At 42.8% G+C, this 22030-nt stretch overlaps 1 protein-coding gene across 1 annotated transcript in view; it reads left to right on the top strand.

Annotated features, from left to right (window-relative positions):
• Window positions 1-426: 426 nt before the first annotated feature.
• The window catches only part of cngb1a (cyclic nucleotide gated channel subunit beta 1a), a 105489-nt gene continuing 83885 nt past the window's right edge, over window positions 427-22030 (top strand). Inside the window, exons 1-5 of the mRNA XM_055648642.1 lie at window positions 427-1075; window positions 12820-12947; window positions 15528-15621; window positions 16066-16102; window positions 20097-20166. Of these exons, the coding sequence (XP_055504617.1) occupies window positions 15529-15621; window positions 16066-16102; window positions 20097-20166 (200 nt within the window). The 5' untranslated portion in view covers window positions 427-1075; window positions 12820-12947; window position 15528. The remainder of the gene's footprint in view (window positions 1076-12819; window positions 12948-15527; window positions 15622-16065; window positions 16103-20096; window positions 20167-22030) is intronic.

Consider the following 22030-nt stretch of genomic DNA (forward strand, 5'->3'; position numbering starts at 1 on the left):
GAATGTCTCATTCCATGGCCATGCCATTTACTGTCTGGAGGCTCTCTTGCTCAGTGGTGTTGTTGTTCAGGGACAGGGCAAATCTAATAGCTTTTGCCAAAGGGCTTAAAGGGCACACGCCTCAAAGGAGACAAAGGAATACAAATATAATTTGAACAAGTGTAAAAGTACATGCTTTTAATGGCAGTGATCTCATTGAAACATAAGAGGAATCTTGAGCAGACATGACCGTTGTTGAGATATTGCCATTCGTGAGATAGTCTTGAATAAGGGGATGTAGTTAGAAAATAAGAGGATAGTCATTTAAAACGGTGATGTGGAGGAGCTTTTCTCAGAGAGGATGGTAAATCTCAGGAATTATGTAAAAACATTTAAAGAGGAGGTAGTTTTAATTTGGAAGGATGGGGGGGGGGGGGGGGGGGGGGTAAATGAACACATAAAAGGAATTCAGGCCTGGGGCAGATCAGCCGTGATCATATTGAAGGTTGGTGCAGACTTCAGGGCTTAGTGATCGACCGCTGCTCCTATTTTCTTGAGTTCTTAGTTTTGAGATACAGCGTGGAAACAGGCCCTTCCGCCCACTGATCTAGTCAGTATTGAATGTGCAGCAGACATAGAATTCCTAAATTAAATTCAGGAGAACATTTTTTCAGCCAACATGAGAGGAGCAGGAAGACGGCCAATTCTGGAATTAGCTTTAGGGAATGAAGCTGGGTAGGTGGAGCGAACATCAGTGGGAGAGCAATTTTGTGGTAGTGATCATAATTCAGTTAACATAGTTATGAAAAATATAAAATAAGAGTGAAGGATCTAAATTAGGTTAAAGCCAATTTTATTAAACAAGAGAAGCGAGTTTGCAAATGTGGGCTGGAAACAATTACTTCAAAGTAAATCAGTCTCAGAGCAACGGAGGCATTTAAGGAGATTCAACGACCTCAGGGTAAATATATTCCCATAAAGAAGGACAGGACTACTTTGTAGAATACCCCCTGGATGGCAAGATGTACAGAGGATAGGATGAGAGCAAAAGCATGGAATAACAAAGAAAATGAAAGGAGTAAAACGAAAAGAGAAGGTAGGAAAATAATATTAGCAAATTAAATTAATGTTGACTAGAGGATAACAAAGGAAAGGTCAGGGCTCATTAGGGACTGAAAAGGTAACTTATTTTGAAATGGTGTATATGATTATCGGTGAATAATTTGAAGTTATTTTTACAAAAGGAGATGATTCCTTTACTGGGATAAACAAAGGAAAAGAGTAAATGTGAGGGACTTCAGGACCCTTTGAAGGTGAATACATATCTAAACTCAGGTGGTATCCAAGGCTATTAAAAGAAGCAAAGGAGGAAACAGTGGAGACTCTGACTGCAATTTCTCATTCTGCCCTGACAACAGCAGTGGTGACAGAGGATTGGGCAGCGGCTAATGTTCTGTCATTGTTTGAAAGAGTGGGGAGAGATACAATGACTAATTACAGATCAGGTAATCAATTCTGAGAAATAATATAACCATTTCTAAAGATATAGATAAATGAGGGACAATCATAATGCATTGGTAATGCAGTTCATGATAAACTAATTTGATTCAATTTTTGAGGAAATAACGAGGATCAATGAGGACAGTGCATTTAAATGTATGCAGTGTGGATTTTTGACAAGTCCCTCATGGCAGACTGGTCATAAAAGTAAAAGTTCCAGATCTCCAATAGAGAATGACAAATAAGATATAAAACCACCAAATTAATTTAATCCAGGCCGGAGGGTGATGCATTTGATTAAGATGTGAAAAGACAAGAAAATGTTCTAAGGTAGACAAAAGTGCTGGAGAAACTCAGTGGGTGAGGGAGCATCTATGGAGCGAAGGAATGTTCTAAAGTCGTCCCTCGTATTTGTAGACATTTGATCTCCACTTCAATGGATCCAAGGCGACTTTTGAGGTCCTTGTAGTTCTGCAGACTCTGCCACAAATGGGAGAGGAGGTGCTTGATGAGTTTGGTGGGTGCTTTCCTTTCACCATTTTCACTGGGCTTCTGTGTTGTGATTTGAAATTCTCAGTACTCCTCCATTTGGATTTTACTTCGGAGTCACGTGAGTGACTACGTGAAGAAGCCCGCCACGACGCATGCGTGTCATGTCGCTTTCACGCTTGCGAAACGACAGGCGGGGTGGAGCGTTCCCCCGCAGCAGTAAGTTTGAAACCGCGACCTGCAGGCAAGTGATTTACTCTGTGGTAGTTTTTGTCCCCGCGCTGTTTTACACGGGGGGGGGGGGGAAGCTGGACAAAATAGTGCTCACAAGTGCTGCGAGTGAAGCTGGCTGGGGAGGACCGCGAAGTTGCTGGAGCCAGCAGCAGCTGAAGGCACAAGCCCCGTAAGGGATCAGCTGTGCCGAATTCTGATCCTGCGCCAGCCAGAACACCACGGCCGGGCGGGAGACTATTCAGAATGGGGCCGTCGACTTTTGACAAGTCGATAACGGCAGGAGGCGGGGTGGAACGACGTTCCACCATAGCGACAATTTAAACCAGGACCTGCAGGTAAGAACTGTGGTCTTTTTGTGTTTTCCCATGCTGATTACAGGTGGAGAAGACAAGGTCTGCGACAAAGCTGGTGAGGGAGGACCGCGGAGCAGTGGGCAGCCAGCAGCAGCCAGCGGCACTCGGATCACCGATAGTGGGATCAGCTGTGCCCGATGTCGCCTCCGCACCGGCCAGGTCCACGCGGCCGGGCGGAAAGGCTAGACACGAAAACAAACAAGGTCGTGGACTCAGAGGAGTCCGACTTTGAACAACCGCGAGCGGCCAGCGCCCGAGAGCGCTGGAGCGGTGTATGGAGCATTTGCTCCAACGTGACAGACTCCGGGAGATGGAGTCGGGTCACTGTGGGCCCTATGATAAACCCACAGCAGTACCTCTTGAAGGGCTGCACAGTGCTTCTACCTCATCAGAGGGGAGCACTGCGGGTCAGTTCTGGGCTGACCTGGAAGAGGGGTCCGCAGAAGGAAAGACAAGTGTGCAAGGGCTGCAGGAATGAGAGAACCTACTGGACTGATAAAAGGGACTAACAAAAACCCACTACAGCCAAAGACAGCACCCCTACGCACCCACCAGCAGAACTGGTGAAAGCTCGAAGGCCCGGTACTCAAAACATGAGTCTTTTTTAGGCCATGGCCCAGGCCGGCCTTCTTGGAAGATGTGGGGACCTCCAACGCCAACCAAACCGAAAATTCAGACACCAGCGCAACAACAGCAGCGAAGAACCTACACAAATAAGTAAACCTGCCACTGGTAACTATGGAGGTAGGTGGGTCTGGTTCCCTACAAAATACAGGGAGCATGGAGGTTGGGGAGAGATTACACTCTTTTCTGAATGCATGGAGCATGTTAACAACCGATACTTACATCTTAAGCAGTATCCAGGGATATACAATAGAGTTTATACACAAGTACAGCCCTCCAGTTCAACATATACGAACCGAATGTTCGTGCCCTAGCGTTTCTACGTAAACGTAAACACATGGTCATGGCATATTTAGATGACATACTCATTGTGGGCAAAACTTTGGAATTGACCAAACAAACTGTAACAGCCACAAAACAGTTATTTGAAAAATTGGGATTTATTATCCATCCAGTTAAATCTAAACTAACGCCTTCCACTACTATGGTCTATTTGGGGTTCACCATTGCCTCAGTTCACATGTCGGTGACTCTGCCCAAGGAAAAGGCTAGAGATTTAATAGAGGCTTGCAATAACATCATTGACATCAGCAAACCATCCTTCAGATTGGTAGCAAAAGTAATTGGCAAAATGGTGGCTGCCTTTCCAGCCACACAATTTGGACCTCTACATTACCAAAACTTACAGAGAGCAAAAATCCAAGCACTCTAAATGAATGCAGGTCACTTTGACAGACCTATGAAACTACCAATCAAAGCTAAAATGGAACTAAAATGGTGGATAGATAACATCTGGCTTTGTTCCAATCCAATCATTGTCAGAAACCCTTCCATGGTACTACAAACTGATGCCAGTGCACTTGGGTGGGGAGCCACCAATACCATCACCAGCTGTGGAGGTAGATGGACTGCTCAGGAGGCATCATTATTACTCACACTGGGCATAAACTACCTGGAAATGTTGGGTGCATTCCATGGCCTAAAGTCATATTGTACTGGGTCATATCACCAGCATGTTAGACTACAGATAGACAATACCACCGTGGTAGCATACATTAACCACATGGGTGGAAACAAATCAACATCATGTGACAATCTGGCTAATACAATTTGGCAATTGTGTATCCAGAGAGATATTTGGATATCAGCCACTTACCTACCAGGAAGACTAAATTTAGTGGCAGACACCAGGTCACGCAAATTTAATGAAAACACCGAATGGATGTTGAATAAAAAAGTATTTGCTAATATTACAGCAAAATATGGAACACCAGATATCGATCTATTCGCATCCAGACTTAACCACCAGTTATTAAATTATGTTTCATGGGAACCAGACCCTGGGGCAGCGGCGACAGATGCATTTTCGCTGCATTGGGGGAAATTGTTTATTTACGCATTCCCTCCTTTCTGCCTCATCAGTCGGGTATTAAGGAAAATACAACAAGACTCTGCGTCTGGTATTTTGGTAGTACCCGATTGGCCTACTCAACCATGGTTCCCAGTGGTATTAAACATGGTATTAGAACCATGTATCACCATCCCACATAGACCAGATTTATTGCTACATCCCATAACAAGGGATAGCCACCCATGCCATAAACATTTGAACTTATTAATTTGTGGAGTTTAAAAACACCTCTACTACAACTGGGACTGATGGACCGAACAGTGAACATGATCTCGGCGGCCCAAAGACAGTCAACCAAAAAACAGTATCTGGTCTATATCAGGAAGTGGGAGATGTACTGCCATAAAAACAACATCACCTACAGAGACATGAACATCCCGTCTGTTCTGGAATATCTGGCAGGCCTCCACTATGATAAGGGGCTCAGTTACAGTGCCATCAACTGCGCCAGGAGTGCCCTATCGACTTACCTATGGCAGGGGACAGAGCGTTACACTGTTGGGACTCACCCACTGGTAACAAAACTTATGAGGGGAATTTTTAATACTAATCCCCCAAGAACCAGGTACTCCCAAATATGGGACGTAAGTATTGTCCTGAAGATGCTCAGGAATTGGTATCCAGCACAGCTCTGTCCTTACACAGACTGACATTAAAAACAGTCATGCTAATGGCATTGGTCACGGCACAGAGGGTACAGTCACTGCATAAACTAAGACTGGACAACATGACTTCCTCAACAGAAAATATTACGTTTCATATCTATGAGTTAGTAAAGCAGAACAGACAGGGATCAGCAGGCCTCAATATACAATTTAGGTCATACCCAACAGATGACCGTCTGTGTACAGTAAGACATCTGTCGTTATACATGGAGAAAACGAAAATGAGAAGGCACGTTTTGGTCAACCACAAGCAACCACACAAAAGAGTGACGGTCCAGACCATCTCAAGATGGCTGAAACAGGTGCTAACACAGGCTGGGGTGGATACTAATATTTTTTAAATCTCATTCCACCAGGGCTGCAGCTACATCGGCAGCGATACAGTTGGATGTACCAATGGACCAAATCCTCAAGGCAGCAGGATGGTCTGGGGGGAAAAAACATTCCAATTATTTTACAACAAACCAGTAATGAAACCTGGAACGTTTGCAGAAACAATTTTAAGTTCTGTAAATTAATTTAAACCCATAAAAAGGGGTTATAATTTTGTGTTAATAAATTTTATGATTTCAATGTCGAATTCATGTCCAAATTATGTTAACACAATTCCTCCTACAGTCATCAAGGCAGACATGATGCATGGACTCGTTTCCACGGCATGAAATCACAGAGCTTTAAAATCTTCACGTAGTCACTCACGTGACTCCGAAGTAAAATAATAAGATTAAACAAGAACTTCACAGTTTGAAGTTTGATCTGTATTTTATGAGGAGTTACGATGAGGGATTACATGCCCTCCACTCCCACCCTTGATCATATACTTAATTGGCATCTCTTCTCTAATCTTACTATGTTTAGTCATTACAGTTATCTGTGATTTCACACCGCTGCTTTGAAGAATGACACGCATGCCTGCTGGGCAATGGTGCTGAAGTATATGAATAGGCATAGCCTTTTTTGACTGGCACTGACACAATGGGCTGAATGGCCTCCTTCCACGTTGTACACTTTCTATAATTCTTAGATTCTATTCTATGGAGTTTATTCTGGAAGCGAATGTTCCGCACAGCTGCCATAACCAAGATTAGCATAAGAGAAACAAGGGTTGACTGTCAAGTTTTGAAGCCGGGTGTTCTTTAATGTAACGATTCCACTTTTTACCACCATGTCACATGCAGCAGCTGCACTATTTGGACCAAATGATGTGGAACTACAAGAATTTTACACGCATTATGAACCCCTATTTTCAGGGCATTTGCACTTTTGCCTAAACCCAAATTCTGAATTTTACGTTTAGTTTGCAACTAGTTTTCAATGGAAGCAGTAAAGCCCATTATTTATCTCACTGCCCCTCCAGAAGCAAGAGGATCATTGAGCCACAGACAGGAAAGAGACCAGTGTGGTGATGTCAGGCAGAACCAGGCAGCTTTTAATCAGGATAATTACAAAAGCAGCTGAGCTGATGTTAAAAGCCCATGGGCGGCGCTCCTTGTCTCCCAGGACTTTTTTCTGTTTCAATCTCCAGCAACATATTTTTCATCCCTCCCCCTCCCAGTGCAGCATGACCACATTTCCCTTAATGTGATGAGCAGACATGTCCACCACACTGAGGCACACACTCATGTTTCAAGCTGCACCCGAGCTCTGTTACTTGCTCATCGGTGGGGTAGGGGTTCTTATGTTTGTGCCCTCCTTGCTTCCTGCAAAAATGTATGTTTTAATGCTGCTGCCATGTGAAGGCAGAAATGTGCAAATTCAGCACGGGAGAGCCGAATCCTTGTACGAGTAGGGCAACAACTGCAATTTATCAGGCTCTCTCTTCCTCCAAGACCCTTTAAATTTAACGATTTGCTGGTGCATCGCACTCTCTCAGACCCTTCTGCCATTGTTTCCTTTCTTGGTGATTCTGCATTTTTCACATCTAATCTGAGCGCTGGGATTTTGCTGACACAGGTTTATTGTTCTCCTACCACAGTTTCCATCGTAGAGGAAAAGTACTTGCCTGCTTCCTCGCTGCCTGAGGTGTGGCCCGAACCCTGGATGTGACCCAGGCCTTGGCCCACTGGGACGGGAAAGCCTGTATCCATGGCAACGGTTATTGATTTTTTTTTCCTTCCAGCTGCATGGTCAGCTCTTTGCAGCTGAATCGCGGGAGTTACATCAAGCAGGCAGGTCAAGGGCCCTAAGGACTGACAAGAGAAATAATCATAACATTGAGCAGACGGGCCTGGACCAGAGCCCAACAGAACTCCGGCATTGATGTATAATGTACGGATAGGCAAGAGGTTATCTGCCTTGCAAACATTTATCTGATGTTTATAGCTGAAGCTGTTGTGTTATCAAATCTTTGAAATTATCCTGCAGGAAGCTCTGGGTGGCTTATCTAATGTAAGCTTCGATTTGTGTGCCTTTATGCTGTAATAAAGACTTATTCAGGTCTGGAAATTCCGAGACTAATAGAAAACAAACATTCCCCCCTTCTGGAACACACACAGGTGCTGTGTGTCTTCTTTTGTGTCTCTTCTTCTCTTAGGGCAAAACATGTATCATGATTTGGAGATATTAATGTCAGATTTAAATGTGTTTATTGTTCTGGAACTTTGTTCATGCTGTTATTTTCCATATCTCTGCCCTCCATTGCCACTCACAGGTCAGACCCACAGCACTTGAGATCTCTGAGCGTGGAAAGCACAGAGCGGCATTCCTGCAAGTGATTTGTTCTGATGGTTTTCATTTCAATGGATTTAATTTCCCCAAGAGGTTGTTTTTGATCTGGTAATGCACAGCACATGAGTGGGACACTGTTGCAGCTGTCTGTTGGTGGCAGCCTCAGTATGTACACCTCTGCTTCCCCCTACTGATGACATCTGATATCTAGACATTTCAATGATGGAAACAGGCCTTTCAGCCCACCAAGTTGGCACCTCCTGTCAACCAATTAACACTAATCAGATGTAACTTTCACTATAATCACATCAGATCTCTCCAAATTCTACAACACCAACACAACAGAGGCAATTAAACCACAATCCTACATGCTTTTGGATGTGGGAGGAAGCTGAAGCACCCAGAGAAAATCCATGCAATCAGATGGCGAATGTGCAAAGGTCACGCTGACAATGTCAGAGATCAGGATTGAGCCTGGATTGGTGGAGCTGTGAGGCAATGGCTATACGAGCAAGGCTACAATGCTGCCCATGTTGTGTTACACGGTGTCTGTGGAGAACATGGTTAGGTGACTGAGAGATTTAGTGCAATGAGAGATTTGTTACACTGTTGTAGGGAAGGGGGGGGGGGGTGAGGAAGGGGAGGAGGAGAAAATGTATTTTAACATTTTGTTTGGTGGGGGAGTGGGATAGGAGAGAGGGGAGGAGTGGGGGAGCAGGGAGATAGAGGGAGAGGATGGGGTAGGGAGGGTAGAGGGGTTATTGAGGGAGGGAGGGAGTGACTGAGGGGAGAGGGAGGGAGAGGTGAGGAAGGGGGAGGAGGGGAGAGAAGAGGGAGGGTGAAGAGGAGGGGGAGGGAGTGTTGGGGGATGAGAGGGAATGGAGGAGGATAGAGTTAGGAAGAGGGATGGCGAGATGCAGTTGGGGAAGGTTGTCCGTTAGCGGACTAGCCCTCCCGTGTGACAGGGACCCAACGGGTCCCACTTGGTCCAGTATAATAATAAAACACTCTTGATAGAGTTGCACTGGCCATTCTGCCACTACTGGTGCTTCCTAGTTAATTGCGGTGTGCATCAGGATTTTCCTTGGATACAATATGGGTACCACAATGTAAAACTGAAGAAATCGTCCTGAACTGTGGAGGACTAACTGCCTGACATGATGGACATTGTCACGTGTTCTCTTCCACTTACTGAAATTGTTCTTACTGCCATATGCTTAAATATTGATGTGCTGAGTAAAAGTTTTGAAGGACTTAAAATCTTTGCTGATTTTCAATGCCATCTGATTTGCTACAAGAAAGGACTTGTCCCTTAGACCGTGCCAAAAATATCTGAGCCAGCCAGTCAAGAATTCTCAAAGTGACCTCAGGCAGTTTTGTTTTAAAGATCACCTGAGAGAAGGTTTCATTTGCAACAAAATGGGATTTGTCTCATGTCCAGAGTTTCTCCAGAAATGGTGAATCACCACTTTAGCAGTTGCTCAACAATAAATCAGAATCGTAGTGCAGTTCAAGGTTACTGCAACCGTTAACAGGATAGGGCAGGATTGGGAGTAGTAATCTCTGCTAATGAGATGCACTGAATTTGTTGGACGGTAAAGGATGGATATTATCAGCTGTCCTTGCTAAAGAAGCATCTCTCGCTCACAAGCAATTAATGATAAATGGGGACAATTTCCATTCAGTTCCAGTAGAATAAATTAGGCAGATTAACCTTCCATTTTCATTGAGATGAAGCCCGGTGATAAATATTAATTTCCGATTGCATAAATCAAGAACAACCAAGCACTGGGACCATTACAGAAGAAATAAACACCTGTCAATGGTATTATGGCACGGCTCTAACAGGCCTCAAATTCTCTCACTTGAATAACAAGAGTTTAGAATAGGTTTCTATTTCAGAGTGAATTAAAATAAATTTGTTTATAAATGACTAATCATTGAAAAATTAATCTGCAAATGAAATCAATGTCATGCCAGTGTCTTAGTTTGTTGTATGTTTAAGTAAGGGTAATCATTTAAAATAAATCTTTATTTTTTTCTGCCGCTGTTGTCTTCCAGATTTCCAGCACCTGCACCAGTTAATCTGTGTCTGAATTATAATCAGATCATTAATCTACTGGCCTGTCAGCAGAACCAGGATCATTCACAAGGAGATTTGAAGGAGATTTTATTTTATTGTTTCTGGATGTCAGGTTCTAGGTCTACACCGATAGCCAAACTCATAATGTGAATGTTTTTACTAATATCACATCACTGACCGTAGGTCCATTAGAATAAATATATCAGGATTGCAATGAGAAATCCTATCTCTGATCAGGTTGATTTATGCAGACAGACATAGTGGTGCAAGCTGGTAGAGCTGCTCAGTCACAGCTTCAGTGGTCCAGGTTCCTTCCTGACTTCCAGTGCAGAGTTTAGATATTTGTTTGCTGCTGGTGCTCCGGTTCCCATCAACAGCCCAAAGGTATGCAGGTTAATTAGTAGAAGCAAGGAACTGTGGATGCTGGTTTACACAATAGGACACAATGTGCTGGAGTAAATCAGTGGGCCAGACAGCATCTATGGAGAACATGGATAGGTGACGTTTAGGGACAGGACCATTCTTTAGCCTGATTATGGTGGGGCGGGCGGGGAAGAAAGCTAATTAAGCATTGTTAATTCCCCTGGTATATGATTGAGTGGTAGAATCAGGGGGGTTGATGGAAATGTAGGGAGAATAAGAAATAGATCACTTTAGATAGTTGTGTGATGGCTAGCAGAGACTCAGTGGGCTGAAGGGCCATGTCCCATGCCGACTATGACAACAATATTTGCCCAGGGATGCAGTTCCTACAGGCATCCTGTGTAATATTTCTTGTATGGCACTCTGCTCCCTGTTTATGCAATTTCCTTCTCTTGTTCCCCTGCAGGTGCTGGTTTACAAAAAAAGACAGTGCTGGAGTAAGTCAGCGAGTCAGGCAGCATGTCTGGAGATATGCATAGTGGGGGGAGAGGGGGAGGGTTATGTAGTTAACTAAAATTGGAAAATTCAACTCCCTTGACCTGGGTAAAGGTTGTAAGCCACCCAAGTCTAATATGAGGTATAGTTCCTCCAGTGTGTGTGACCTCATTATGGCCATGGAGAAGCCCAGAGCAGAAAGGTCCTAACAGCAATGGGATGAGGAATGGTTAGGAACCAGGAGATCCAGCAAGCCTTGGTGGACCGAGTGCAAGTGTTTGGTGAAACAGTTGCGGCGTCTACACTTGGCTAAATATGTAGATCTGTGAGCTGTATAGCACCATTTAGTGGTTGTTATTAAGATTGCTCTTCACCCTAGTTTCAGCTGGGTTCATTATTTGTCACAATCCTGCAGTTCTAAGTGTAACAGCAAGGTCAGGAATTTTGGTGCAAAATTGATCATCAATTTTTCAGCAGAACCATTAAATGGCCTGGGGATTATGCCCTATGAGGCCCTGGCAATCACCTTTTCCATTAATAGCACCAGTTACTGCAGAGTATTCGAGTGAGAAATGCAGGTCAACACTGAGAAACATTTGCACATTTACCCAGGAGCTATGGGTACGTGTACACTGCTGTTTCCATTGTGTGAAACCTGCCATTAACTGATTTACTGTTATGCTATTTTTTGGTAAAAACCAAATTAAATTCCACTGCAATGATCATGCTCAGATATTTCCTAATTATGTTGAGAAGGTTAGTTAGACATCCAATGAATGTAAAAGAGTGAATATCACTATAGGTTAACCAGAAGACTGCCTGAAAGGATGATGGAGACAGATTATAAAGCTTTTCACTGTATCTTGGTACACGTGTCAATAAACAAAACTAAACTACATAACTGTCAACCCCAGGCTGATAGTGATTTTCTGTTGGAATGGGTAATATAGGCAACAACAGAATATTTCTTAGGACTGTGAAGAAAGTGCCGGTCGGGTGGGCACAACCATTTGGACACATGGATTTAGCAAAGGCATGACGAGCCTAATGGCCTTTATCTGTGCTATGGAAATGTTTTCACTGTCAGGCTAACAGGCTCTGTCTTCTCCAGCAGCATGTTGAAGAATATTGCCTTTTCCACACAATCTCTTTCCTCAGTTTCCAGTTTTGTCTGCCTTTCAATTCAATGTGTTGCCTTGATTAGTTTCTCTTCATTTCCTGTTTCCTTTCATAGAAACATAGAAACATAGAAATTAGGTGCAGGAGTAGGCCATTCGGCCCTTCGAGCCTGCACCGCCATTCAATATGACCATGGCTGATCATCCAACTCAGTATCCCGTACCTGCCTTCTCTCCATATCCCCTGATCCCCTTAGCCACAAGGGCCACATCTAACTCCCTCTTAAATATAGCCAATGAACTGGCCTCAACTACCCTCTGTGGCAGAGAGTTCCAGAGATTCACCACTCTCTGTGTGAAAAAAGTTCTTCTCATCTCGGTTTTAAAGGATTTCCCCCTTATCCTTAAGCTGTGACCCCTTGTCCTGGACTTCCCCAACATCGGGAACAATCTGCATCTAGCCTGTCCAACCCCTTAAGAATTTTGTAAGTTTCTATAAGGTCCCCTCTGAATCTCCTAAATTCTAGGATTAATTATTCCAGTGAATTGGCTTCTACTTACCTTCTGTGGCAGAGAATTCCACAAATTCACAACTCTCTGGGTGAAAATGTTTTTTTCTCATCTCAGTTTTAAATGGCCTCCCCTTTATTCTTACACTGTGGCCCCTGGTTCTGGACTCCCCCAACATTGGGAACAATTTTCCTGCATCTAGCTTGTCCAGTCCTTTCATCCAATTAGTTTTTCTTTTGTTTGTTTTCTTTCTCTCGTTTGTGTTTTCTCTCTCGGTAACTTTACTGTGCAGCAGTGTCCTGCATGACCTTAATCTTTTTCCTTGCAGAGTGGTTGCTTAATCTTCCCAGAGGTCCCAGAGTGCCCGCGGACAGTAATTCACACGCACAAGCTTCATGCACATCAAACCATACTTTTAGGAATGGACCCTGCTCACTGACATCTCTGAAGCCACAGGTAAGTCTGGGGATGAGTGGATTTTCATGCTTGTCGGCTCAGATGCTGCACTGCAATGTTTTGAGGGTGGAGAAAATACAAGCGTCCACCAAATCTGCAAACTGCATCTATGAAATATTTTGTTTATGTATATTTTGCTTGTTCTTAATTGTAAAAAGGTTTGAACATAGTTGACGTACATGCCACTGAGAAATAAATAAGGGTAGGTTATAATATTCTGTAAATTGTACTTAATATCAAAGCATTAAATAGTTGGGTTTTCACAATACTTGTTTGTATGTTGAGTGAATACTGCATAACCCAGCCAGTAATGGCTACATCTTATAGTCTTAAAGCAGATAATCAGTCGAGATTGAGTGCAGTGCTTATTGACCCACTGAACACTGCTTATGATTACGTATTTGGAAGGATTATCATGTTCACTTGTTTTAAATGAAAAATGACAGATCAAAATCAACAATTTGGAAAAATGAGATTGTCTCACCACAGTTACTATCCTTTTTAATTATACAGTGTTGCTGTAGATTATTTTACTCTTTCATGAGCTGGTCAGGCTGACTTTTAATGCCCACCCTTGGTTGACCCTGAACTTAGTGTTTTGCTGGTGGACTTCAGAATGCAGTTAAAAGACGTGTGGCTTAGAGTCGGATGTTACATATATTCAGACCAGGTAAAAATGGTTGAATTCCTTCCGTAAAGAAGATTCACGAGCCAGTAAGTTTTTAATAACAAAATGGTAATGTCATTTTCATTGATGTTACTACTGGTTTATTTCAGAATTTCAAAAAAATGAACAGAATGAAATTCCCCAGCTGCTGTAATGTATATAAATGTGAGGTTATCCACTTTGGCGACTGGAACAAGGAGGCAGATTATTATCTCAATGGTGTCAGATTAGGAAAAAGGGAAGTGCAACAAGACCTGGGTGTCCTTGTACACCAGTCACTGAAAGTAAACATGCAGGTACAGCAGGCAGTGAAGAAAGTTAATGGCAAGTTGGCCGTCATAACGAGAGGATTTGAGTATAGGAGTACGAGTATAGGTCCTTCTGCAGTTGTACAGGGCCCTGTTGAGACCACACCTGGAGTATTGTGTGCAGTTTTGGTCTCCTAATTTGAGGAAGTACATCCTTGCTATTGAGGTAGTGCAGTGTAGGTTCGAGGTTAATCCCCGGGATGGCGGGACTGTCATATGAGGAAAGATTGGAAAGACTGGGCTCGTATTCAATTTAGAAGGATGAGAGATTATCTTATAGAAACGTATAAAATTATAAAACGACTGGACAAGCTAGATGCAGGAAAATTGTACCCAATGTTGGGGGAGTCCAAAACCAGGGAACACAGTCTAAGAATAAAGGGGAGGCAATTTAAAACTGAGGTGAGAAAAAACTTTTTCACCCAGAGAGTTATGAATTTGTGGAATTCTCTGCCACAGAAGGCAGTAGAAGCCAATTCACTGGATGAATTTAAAAGGGAGTTAGATAGAGCTAGCGGAATCAAGGGATATGGGGAGAAGGCAAGCACGGGTTACTGATTGTGGATAATCAGTCATGATCACAATGAATGGCGGTGCAGGCTCGAAAGGCCAAATGGCCTCCGCCTGCACCTATTTTCTATGTCTCTATGCTGTTGGGATTTAAATTCACTTCTCATGAATTGATTGGACTTCTTGGTCACTAATCATAACCTCTTTTAATGCACCTGTATCATGTTTTTTTTTAGTGTGATGTTTTCTGCACTATGGTGGCAACTGGTAGAGCTGCTACATTACAGTATCAGAGACCCGGTTTGATCCTAACCTCGGGTGCTGTCTGTTTGGAATTTGCATGTTTTCCCTGTGACCATGCGCTGCAGCCACAGCTCACTTCCCCTGTAGGAGGTGTTTGTGATGATGGGTCACTTGCTGATGCAGCTAATGACCAGATGAGGGAGCTATGCTCCACTCAGCAATGAACACAAACCAGGAATTGACTACAGTGGGTGAACCTGGGCCAGAGAGTAGGGGATGGATGGTGTGGACATGAATGGTATGCTGTGAGAGTGGGAGAAATGGGATTAGTACAATTGAGGCTTGATGGTCAGCGCAAACTTGGTGGGGCGGCACAGTGGTGCAGCCGGTATAGCTGCTGCCTTGCAGCGTCAGAGACCCGGGTTTGATCCTGACCTCAGGTGCTGTCTGTGTGGAGTTTGCATGTTCTCCCTGTGACCACGTGGGTTTCCTCCAGGTGCTCTGGTTTCCTCTCACAACCCAAAGACATGCAGGTATGTAGGTTAATTGGCCTCTGAAAATGACCTCGAGTGTATTGGAAATGGATGCTAAAGTAGGATAACATAGAAGTGTGAATGGATGATTGATGGTTGGCATGGACTTGGTGCACTGAAGGGCCTGTTTTCATGCTGTATCTCTAAACTAAAGGTACTGATTCTACACTATAAAAATATAACCATAAATAAAATAGTCAATATCTAAACATTCATGTAACAATATATATCCTAATTTGCTTGCATGGTTACAACATCATAATGTTCCCTGTAATTTTTAGGATTTGTGATTATCATCCTTTTTCTTGCTCCCAAACAGGATGCTCACCTGGATAGCAAAGGTTGCTCCCCACCCCCCTCAGCTGCAGACTCGGCCTGACGTTAAGGATGGCTCTCCACCTGATGAGAAACAGGTAAGATGTTCCATGAGCCGTCATACAGCTATGATTAGTTACCAGGGAAAAAAAAGTCAATTTTGTGTATAATTTACTTAGAAAAAGGCCCTTTTGGAGTGCTCCTGTGATTCATCATCCAGACAATTAGATTATTTTCTCGAATGAGATTGAAGGACAACTCAATTCAAATAAGATTACAAATTATGCAAATTATTTTCAGATAGGACTATACTGTTTACTTCCACTTCTACTAAGACAGAGAACATGCTGGCCACCTCAGCCAGAAGTGACGGATCTCTGTGTCTAATATGTTTTTAAATCCTGCTTTGTGCTGCAATTCATTTTTTGCTGTTTGTGTAAACTCTGTATAATGTTGATTTTGAATTAAATATTATAGTATGAGTCTAAAATTGATTTAAATTTCAATTTGATTCTAAGCAGTTGTCTTTTAATTTCCAATAGAAAATGGTGGAACCGGAAAAATCTAAAAATGAAGCAGGTGAGTTTGTTTATTACGTTAGAATTGTGATGAGTGCCCTATTGATACCATACTGTGAAGTACTACTGATAGACTCAGATTATTAGGCTGATAATATAAAGTGGGAGCTCAACTAATATTATGTCAGCCGGTACAGAGTCCAACAATTCTCATGACAGAAGTAAGGATAATCCATTCTCTTCAATCCTATTAAATTCCAAACCTTTGTTGTTATCCAATGCATTATCCACCGTCACTCTCGTGAAGAAGTCACATCAGCGGCTGTATTTCCTGAGGTCTCTGCGGAGAGCAAACGTCTCACAGCCGCTGCTGTTGGCCTTCTACCGATGCGCCGTGGAAAGTATCCTCTCCTATGGAATCCTGGTGTGGTTTGCTAGCTGTACTGTGGCTGAGAGGAGGGCGCTGCAGGGAATTATAAAAACTGCACAGAGCATTACAAACGCTCAACTGCCCTCCTTGGATGATATATATAGGGCCCGATGCTTACGCGGGGCCACAAACATCAAGCAGGACACATCCCACCCTGCCAACCACCTTTTCACTCTGCTACCCTCTGGGAGGCGATTCAGGTCTCTGAAGGCTCGCACCGGTAGACTAAAAAATAGTTTCTACCCATTTGCGATAAAAGAGCTAAATTCCAACAGAGAACACTGGGGAAGCAAAATGTAATTCCAAGAAATGCCGCCAAATTCTTTTTAAATACTAATTTATTATTTTACTAATAAGTGTACACATGTGTCAATGGTTGTCGTGTTTGTATTTTTTTAACCGGAGGAGATGTAATGGAATTTTGTTGCACAGTACTGTGCAATGACAATAAACATATTCATTCATCATTCATTCATCATTCCTGTTGTTTTAATGATGAAAACAAAGAGATCAACGGAACGAAATGGTCTGGTAACTCAAGTGATGTGCAGTTGGTAAGTGACTTACCCTGAGCTGAACAATTTTGTGCATTTTCCTAGCATCCTCCATTAACCATTCCTCAACCACACCTGCCCAACCAATTAAGATTCTGCTGCAGTTTTTGATAATCATCTTCGCTATCTCCAATGCCACCCACATTAATGTCATCTGCAAACTTACTAATCATGCCTTGTGCATTCTCATCCAAATCATTGATATAAACCACAAACAACCAAGGGCCCATCATTGATCCCTGAATATGGGCACAAAATGCTGGAGTAACTCAGCGGGACAGGCAGCATCTCTGGATAGAAGGAATGGGTGATGTTTCAGGTCGAGACCCTTCTTCAGATTGAACGTCAGGGGAGAGGGAGTTACAGAGATAAAGAAATCTAAGAGATCAAAAGAGATGAAGATCCCTGAGGCGCCCTACTAGTCACAAGCCTCCAGTTTGATAAACGACCTTCCATCATCACCCTTCCCTGAATGAAGCCAATTCTCTATCGAGTTGGATGGCTCTCCCTGGATCCCATGTGATCTAACCTTCCAGCACAGCCTACCACCTGGAAACTTATCAAGTGCCTTGCTGAAGTCCATATAGACAACGTCTGCGACTTTGCCCCATTAACCCTTTTATTTACTTCTTCAGAAAATTCAATCAGATTCGTAAGACATGATCTCCCACGTACAATACCGTGCTGACTATCCCTAATCAGCCCCTGTCGATCCAAATACGTATATACAGTGCCCTCCATAATGTTGGAACAAAGAACCATCATTTATTTATTTGCCTCAGTACCCCACAATTTGAGATTTGTAACAGCAAAAATCACATGTGGTTAAAGTGCACATTGTCAGATTTTATTAAAGGGAATTTGTATACATTTTGGTTTCACCATTTAGAAATTACAGCTGTATTTATACATAGTCCCCCCATTTCAGGGCATCATAATTTGGGACACATGGCTTCACAGGTGTATGTAGTTGCTCAGGTGTGTTTAAATGCCTCCTTAATACAGGTAGAAAAGAGCTCTCAGCACCTAGTCTTTCCTCCAGTCTTTCCATCACCTTTGGAAACTTTTACTGCTGTTCATCAACACGAGGACCAAAGTTGTGCCAATGAAAATCAAAGAAGCCATTATGAGACGACGGAGAAACACGAATAAAACTGTTAGAGACATCAGACAAACCTTAGGCTTACCAAAATCAACTGTTTGGAACATCATTAAGAAGAAAGAGAACACTGGTGAGCTTACTAATCGCAAAGGAGCTGGCAGGCCAGGCAAGACTTCCACATCTAATGACAGAAGAATTCTCTCTATAATAAGGAAAAATCCCCAAACTCCTGTCCAACAGATCAGAAACACTCTTCAGGAGTCAGATGTGGATTTATCAATGACCACTGTCCTCAGAAGACTTCATGAACATAAATGCAGAGGCTACACTGCAAGATGCAAACCACTGGTTAGCTGCAAAAATAAGATGGCCAGGTTACAGTTTGCCAAGGAGTACTTAAAAGAGCAACCACAGTTCTGGAAAAAGGTTTTATGGACTGATGAGATAATGATTAACATATCAGAGTGACAGCAAGAGCAAAGTATGGAGGAGAGAAGGAACTGCCCAAGATCTAAAGGTTACCATCTCATCTGTGAAACGTGATGGTGGGGGTGTCATGGCCTGGGCATGTATGACTGCTGTAGGTAGTGGCTCACTTATCTTCATTGATGATACAATTGCTGGTGGTAGTAGCATAATGAATTCTGAAGTGTATAGACACATCCTATCTGCGTATAAACACTGCTGTAATTTCTACATGGTAAAACCAAAATGTATAAAAATGGGTTTTATTAAAACCTGACAGTGTGCACTTTAACCACGTGTGATTTTTTTCTATTACAAATCTCAAATTGTGGAGTACAGAGGCAAATAAATAAATTATGGGTCTTTGTCCCAAACATTATGGAGGGCACTGTATATTATGATTCAGAATACTCTCCAATAACTTGTCTATCACACACATTAAGCTCACTGGCTTATAGTTGTCAGGCTTTTCCTTGCAACCAATTTTAAATAGAGGCACAATATTAAACACCCTCCAGTCTTCTAGCACCTAACCCGCATCTAATGATGATTCATATATCTCAGCCAGGGTGCCTGCAACTTCTTCTCTAACTTCCCAGTGTCCTTAGATATATTTGATTTCTCCCAGGAAAGTTATTCACCTTCATTCACCCCAGGATGTTCAGCACCTCCTCGACTGTAATACCGACTGTTTTCAAAACACTTACATTACCTATGGACTAATCCCTAGTCTTCAGATTGTTGCCCACAATAAACACATAGGAGAATTACTCATTAAGGACCATGCACATCTCCTTTGGCTCCGCACAGAGATAACTGTTTTGGTTTCCAATGGAAATATTCTCTCTCTAGTCACTCTCTTTCCTGATTTGTACAGGTGTCAGGGGTTATGGGGAGAAATTAGGGGTTGAGGGGGAAAGATAGATCAGCCATGATTGTATGGCGGAGTAGTCTTCGATGGGCCGGATGGCCTAATTCTGCTACAACTTATGAACTCTTTCCCATAATGTACATAATTGAATTGAGATATTCTAAAACATATTCCCACCACAACCTTTGTTTACATAGCTCAACATTTAGTATTTAAAGTATCTTCCGACTCACTTGCAATACTTCCATAATCAAATTAGTTATAAACAATTTGCGTTTCACAAAAATATTGTATGACCTTTAACTATTTTGCATTTTATATATTTTGTTTGTAAATTGCATTGCAAATCTTTACAATTAGCCGCATTCTTTTTCAGTTAAGTCTTTTATTTATTCTTTTTATTCAACTCAAATTCCTGGTAAACTAATTGAAATAGTAGGCAATGAATACATTTGCAACTCCAGATGTATAATGTAGTGAATGCCCAATTCTGTTCCTTCGTTCTTGTTGTTACTTTTATGGCGTCAGTCCTTAGGATACCCTCCGAGAGTGCGTGCTGCACCAGGAATGTAGAAACTGAGCAAGGTTGTTTTTTTTCTTCCCACAATCTAATTTGAGATGTTTCCACCATAGGCGACTGTTCTGATGCAGGACGAAAAGAGGGTGAAACTGGCCACACTGCAGCGTCCACTGCATTCCCCAGGTACTGGCCACAATTTCCATTAAGTTACATTTTGACAGACCAACGCATTTGAGACAACGTTATTTTTGGTAACATTTTATTGGGTTTACATTTGCTGGGTTTATTCATTTTGTAACAGACTTTCTACCAACAAATAGAATGGACCGAGTTATGGAATAAGATAATTTTCCATAAGGTCACAGTGACTAATTTTTTATGTGCAGGTCGCTATTCCAATCTTTTGAATCATGTACTCTTTATCGATTAAAACTGACCCTGCCACTTAAATATATGGCACGTATGTCTCGAGGTGCTGCCTATGGCCATTGACCCTGTTACTTCTTTTGCATTCTGTACAGTGATCCTGTTCAGGTATTTGACCACATTCTTTAGAATAGTTACAATTAGAACCAGTGACAAAATCCCATCTCTTATTCTGTAGGATTCATGTGGCTATCTCTATCTCTCCCTCTCCCTCTCCCTCTCCCCCTCCGTCTCCCCCTCCGCCTCCCCATAGACAATAGGTGCAGGAGTAGGCCATTCGGCCCTTCGAGCCAGCACCGCCATTTAATGTGATCATGGCTGATCATCCCCAATCGGTACCCCGTTCCTGCCTTCTCCCCACATCCCCTGACTCTGCTATCTTTAAGAGCCCCATCTAGATTAAACTTGACCATATTATGATCACTACCTCCTAATGGCTCCTTAACCTCAAGTTCCTTTATCAAATCCGGTTCATTACATAACACTAAATCCAGAATTGCCTTCTCCCTGGTAGGCTCTAATACACGAATCCATCACGGAGGCACTCGACAAACTCCCTTTCATGGGGTCCAGTACCAACCTGCTTTTTCCAGACTACCTGCATGTTGAAATCTCCCATAACAACCGTAGCATTACCTTCACTACATGCCAATTTTACCTCCTGGTTCAATTGCACCCTATATCGAGTCCCATTAGAGTCTTTTTACCCTTATGCCCCTGTCCCACTTAGGAAACCTGAATGGAAATTCAGGTTTCCGTTTTAAATATCAGTAATTTTTTAGTCGAAGCCGGTTGCGATGCTATTTGAAGGTGGTTGCCAGAGGTTGCAGGTGGTTGCCGGAGGTTGCAGGTGGTTGCCGGAGGTTGCAGGTAGTGGAAGGTAAGACCATCTCTGACTGTTGTCATTGACTTGAATAGATTTTATTAGCCAAGTATGTGTACATACAAGGAATTTGCCTTTGTGCTTTGCTCGCAAGTAACAACACGATATACAGTAAACAATTAAGAATAAAACATTATAATTTAAACATGTGAAGAATGAAATAAAATACCAGAACAAAAGGAGGCTACAGATATTCGGTTATTGAGTAGAACTACTGCTCGTGGAAAAAAGCTGTTTTTATGTCTGGCTGTGGCGACTTTGACAGTCACTCTGCAGAGGGAAGTGATTCAAAGAGTTTGTGGCCAGGGTGAGAGGGGTCAGAGATGATCTTACCCACTCACTTCCTGGATCTTGTAGTGTACAGTTCGTTGATGGGGGGAAGGTTGCAGCAACAACCTTCTTGGCTGATCGAACGATGTTCTGCAGCCTCCGGATGTCATGCTTGGTGGCTGAGCCAAACCGGACCATGATGGAGAAGGTGAGGACAGACTCTATGATGGCAGTATAAAACTGGACCATCATTGCCTGTGGTAGATTGTGTTTTCTCAGCTGCCGCAGGAAGTGCATCCTCTGTTGGGCCTTTTTGACTGTGGAGTCGATGGTGGCCTCCCATTTAAGGTCCCTGGAGATGATGGTTCCAAGGAACTTAAACGACTCCACAGATGTGACTGTGGTTTTGTTGATGGGGAGGGGAGGGGGAGCTCTCCTAAAGTCTACTATCAATTCCACTGCCTTAAG

The sequence above is a fragment of the Leucoraja erinacea genome, chromosome 17, assembly GCF_028641065.1.
Source record: "Leucoraja erinacea ecotype New England chromosome 17, Leri_hhj_1, whole genome shotgun sequence".
NCBI classification, from domain to species: domain Eukaryota; kingdom Metazoa; phylum Chordata; class Chondrichthyes; order Rajiformes; family Rajidae; genus Leucoraja; species Leucoraja erinaceus.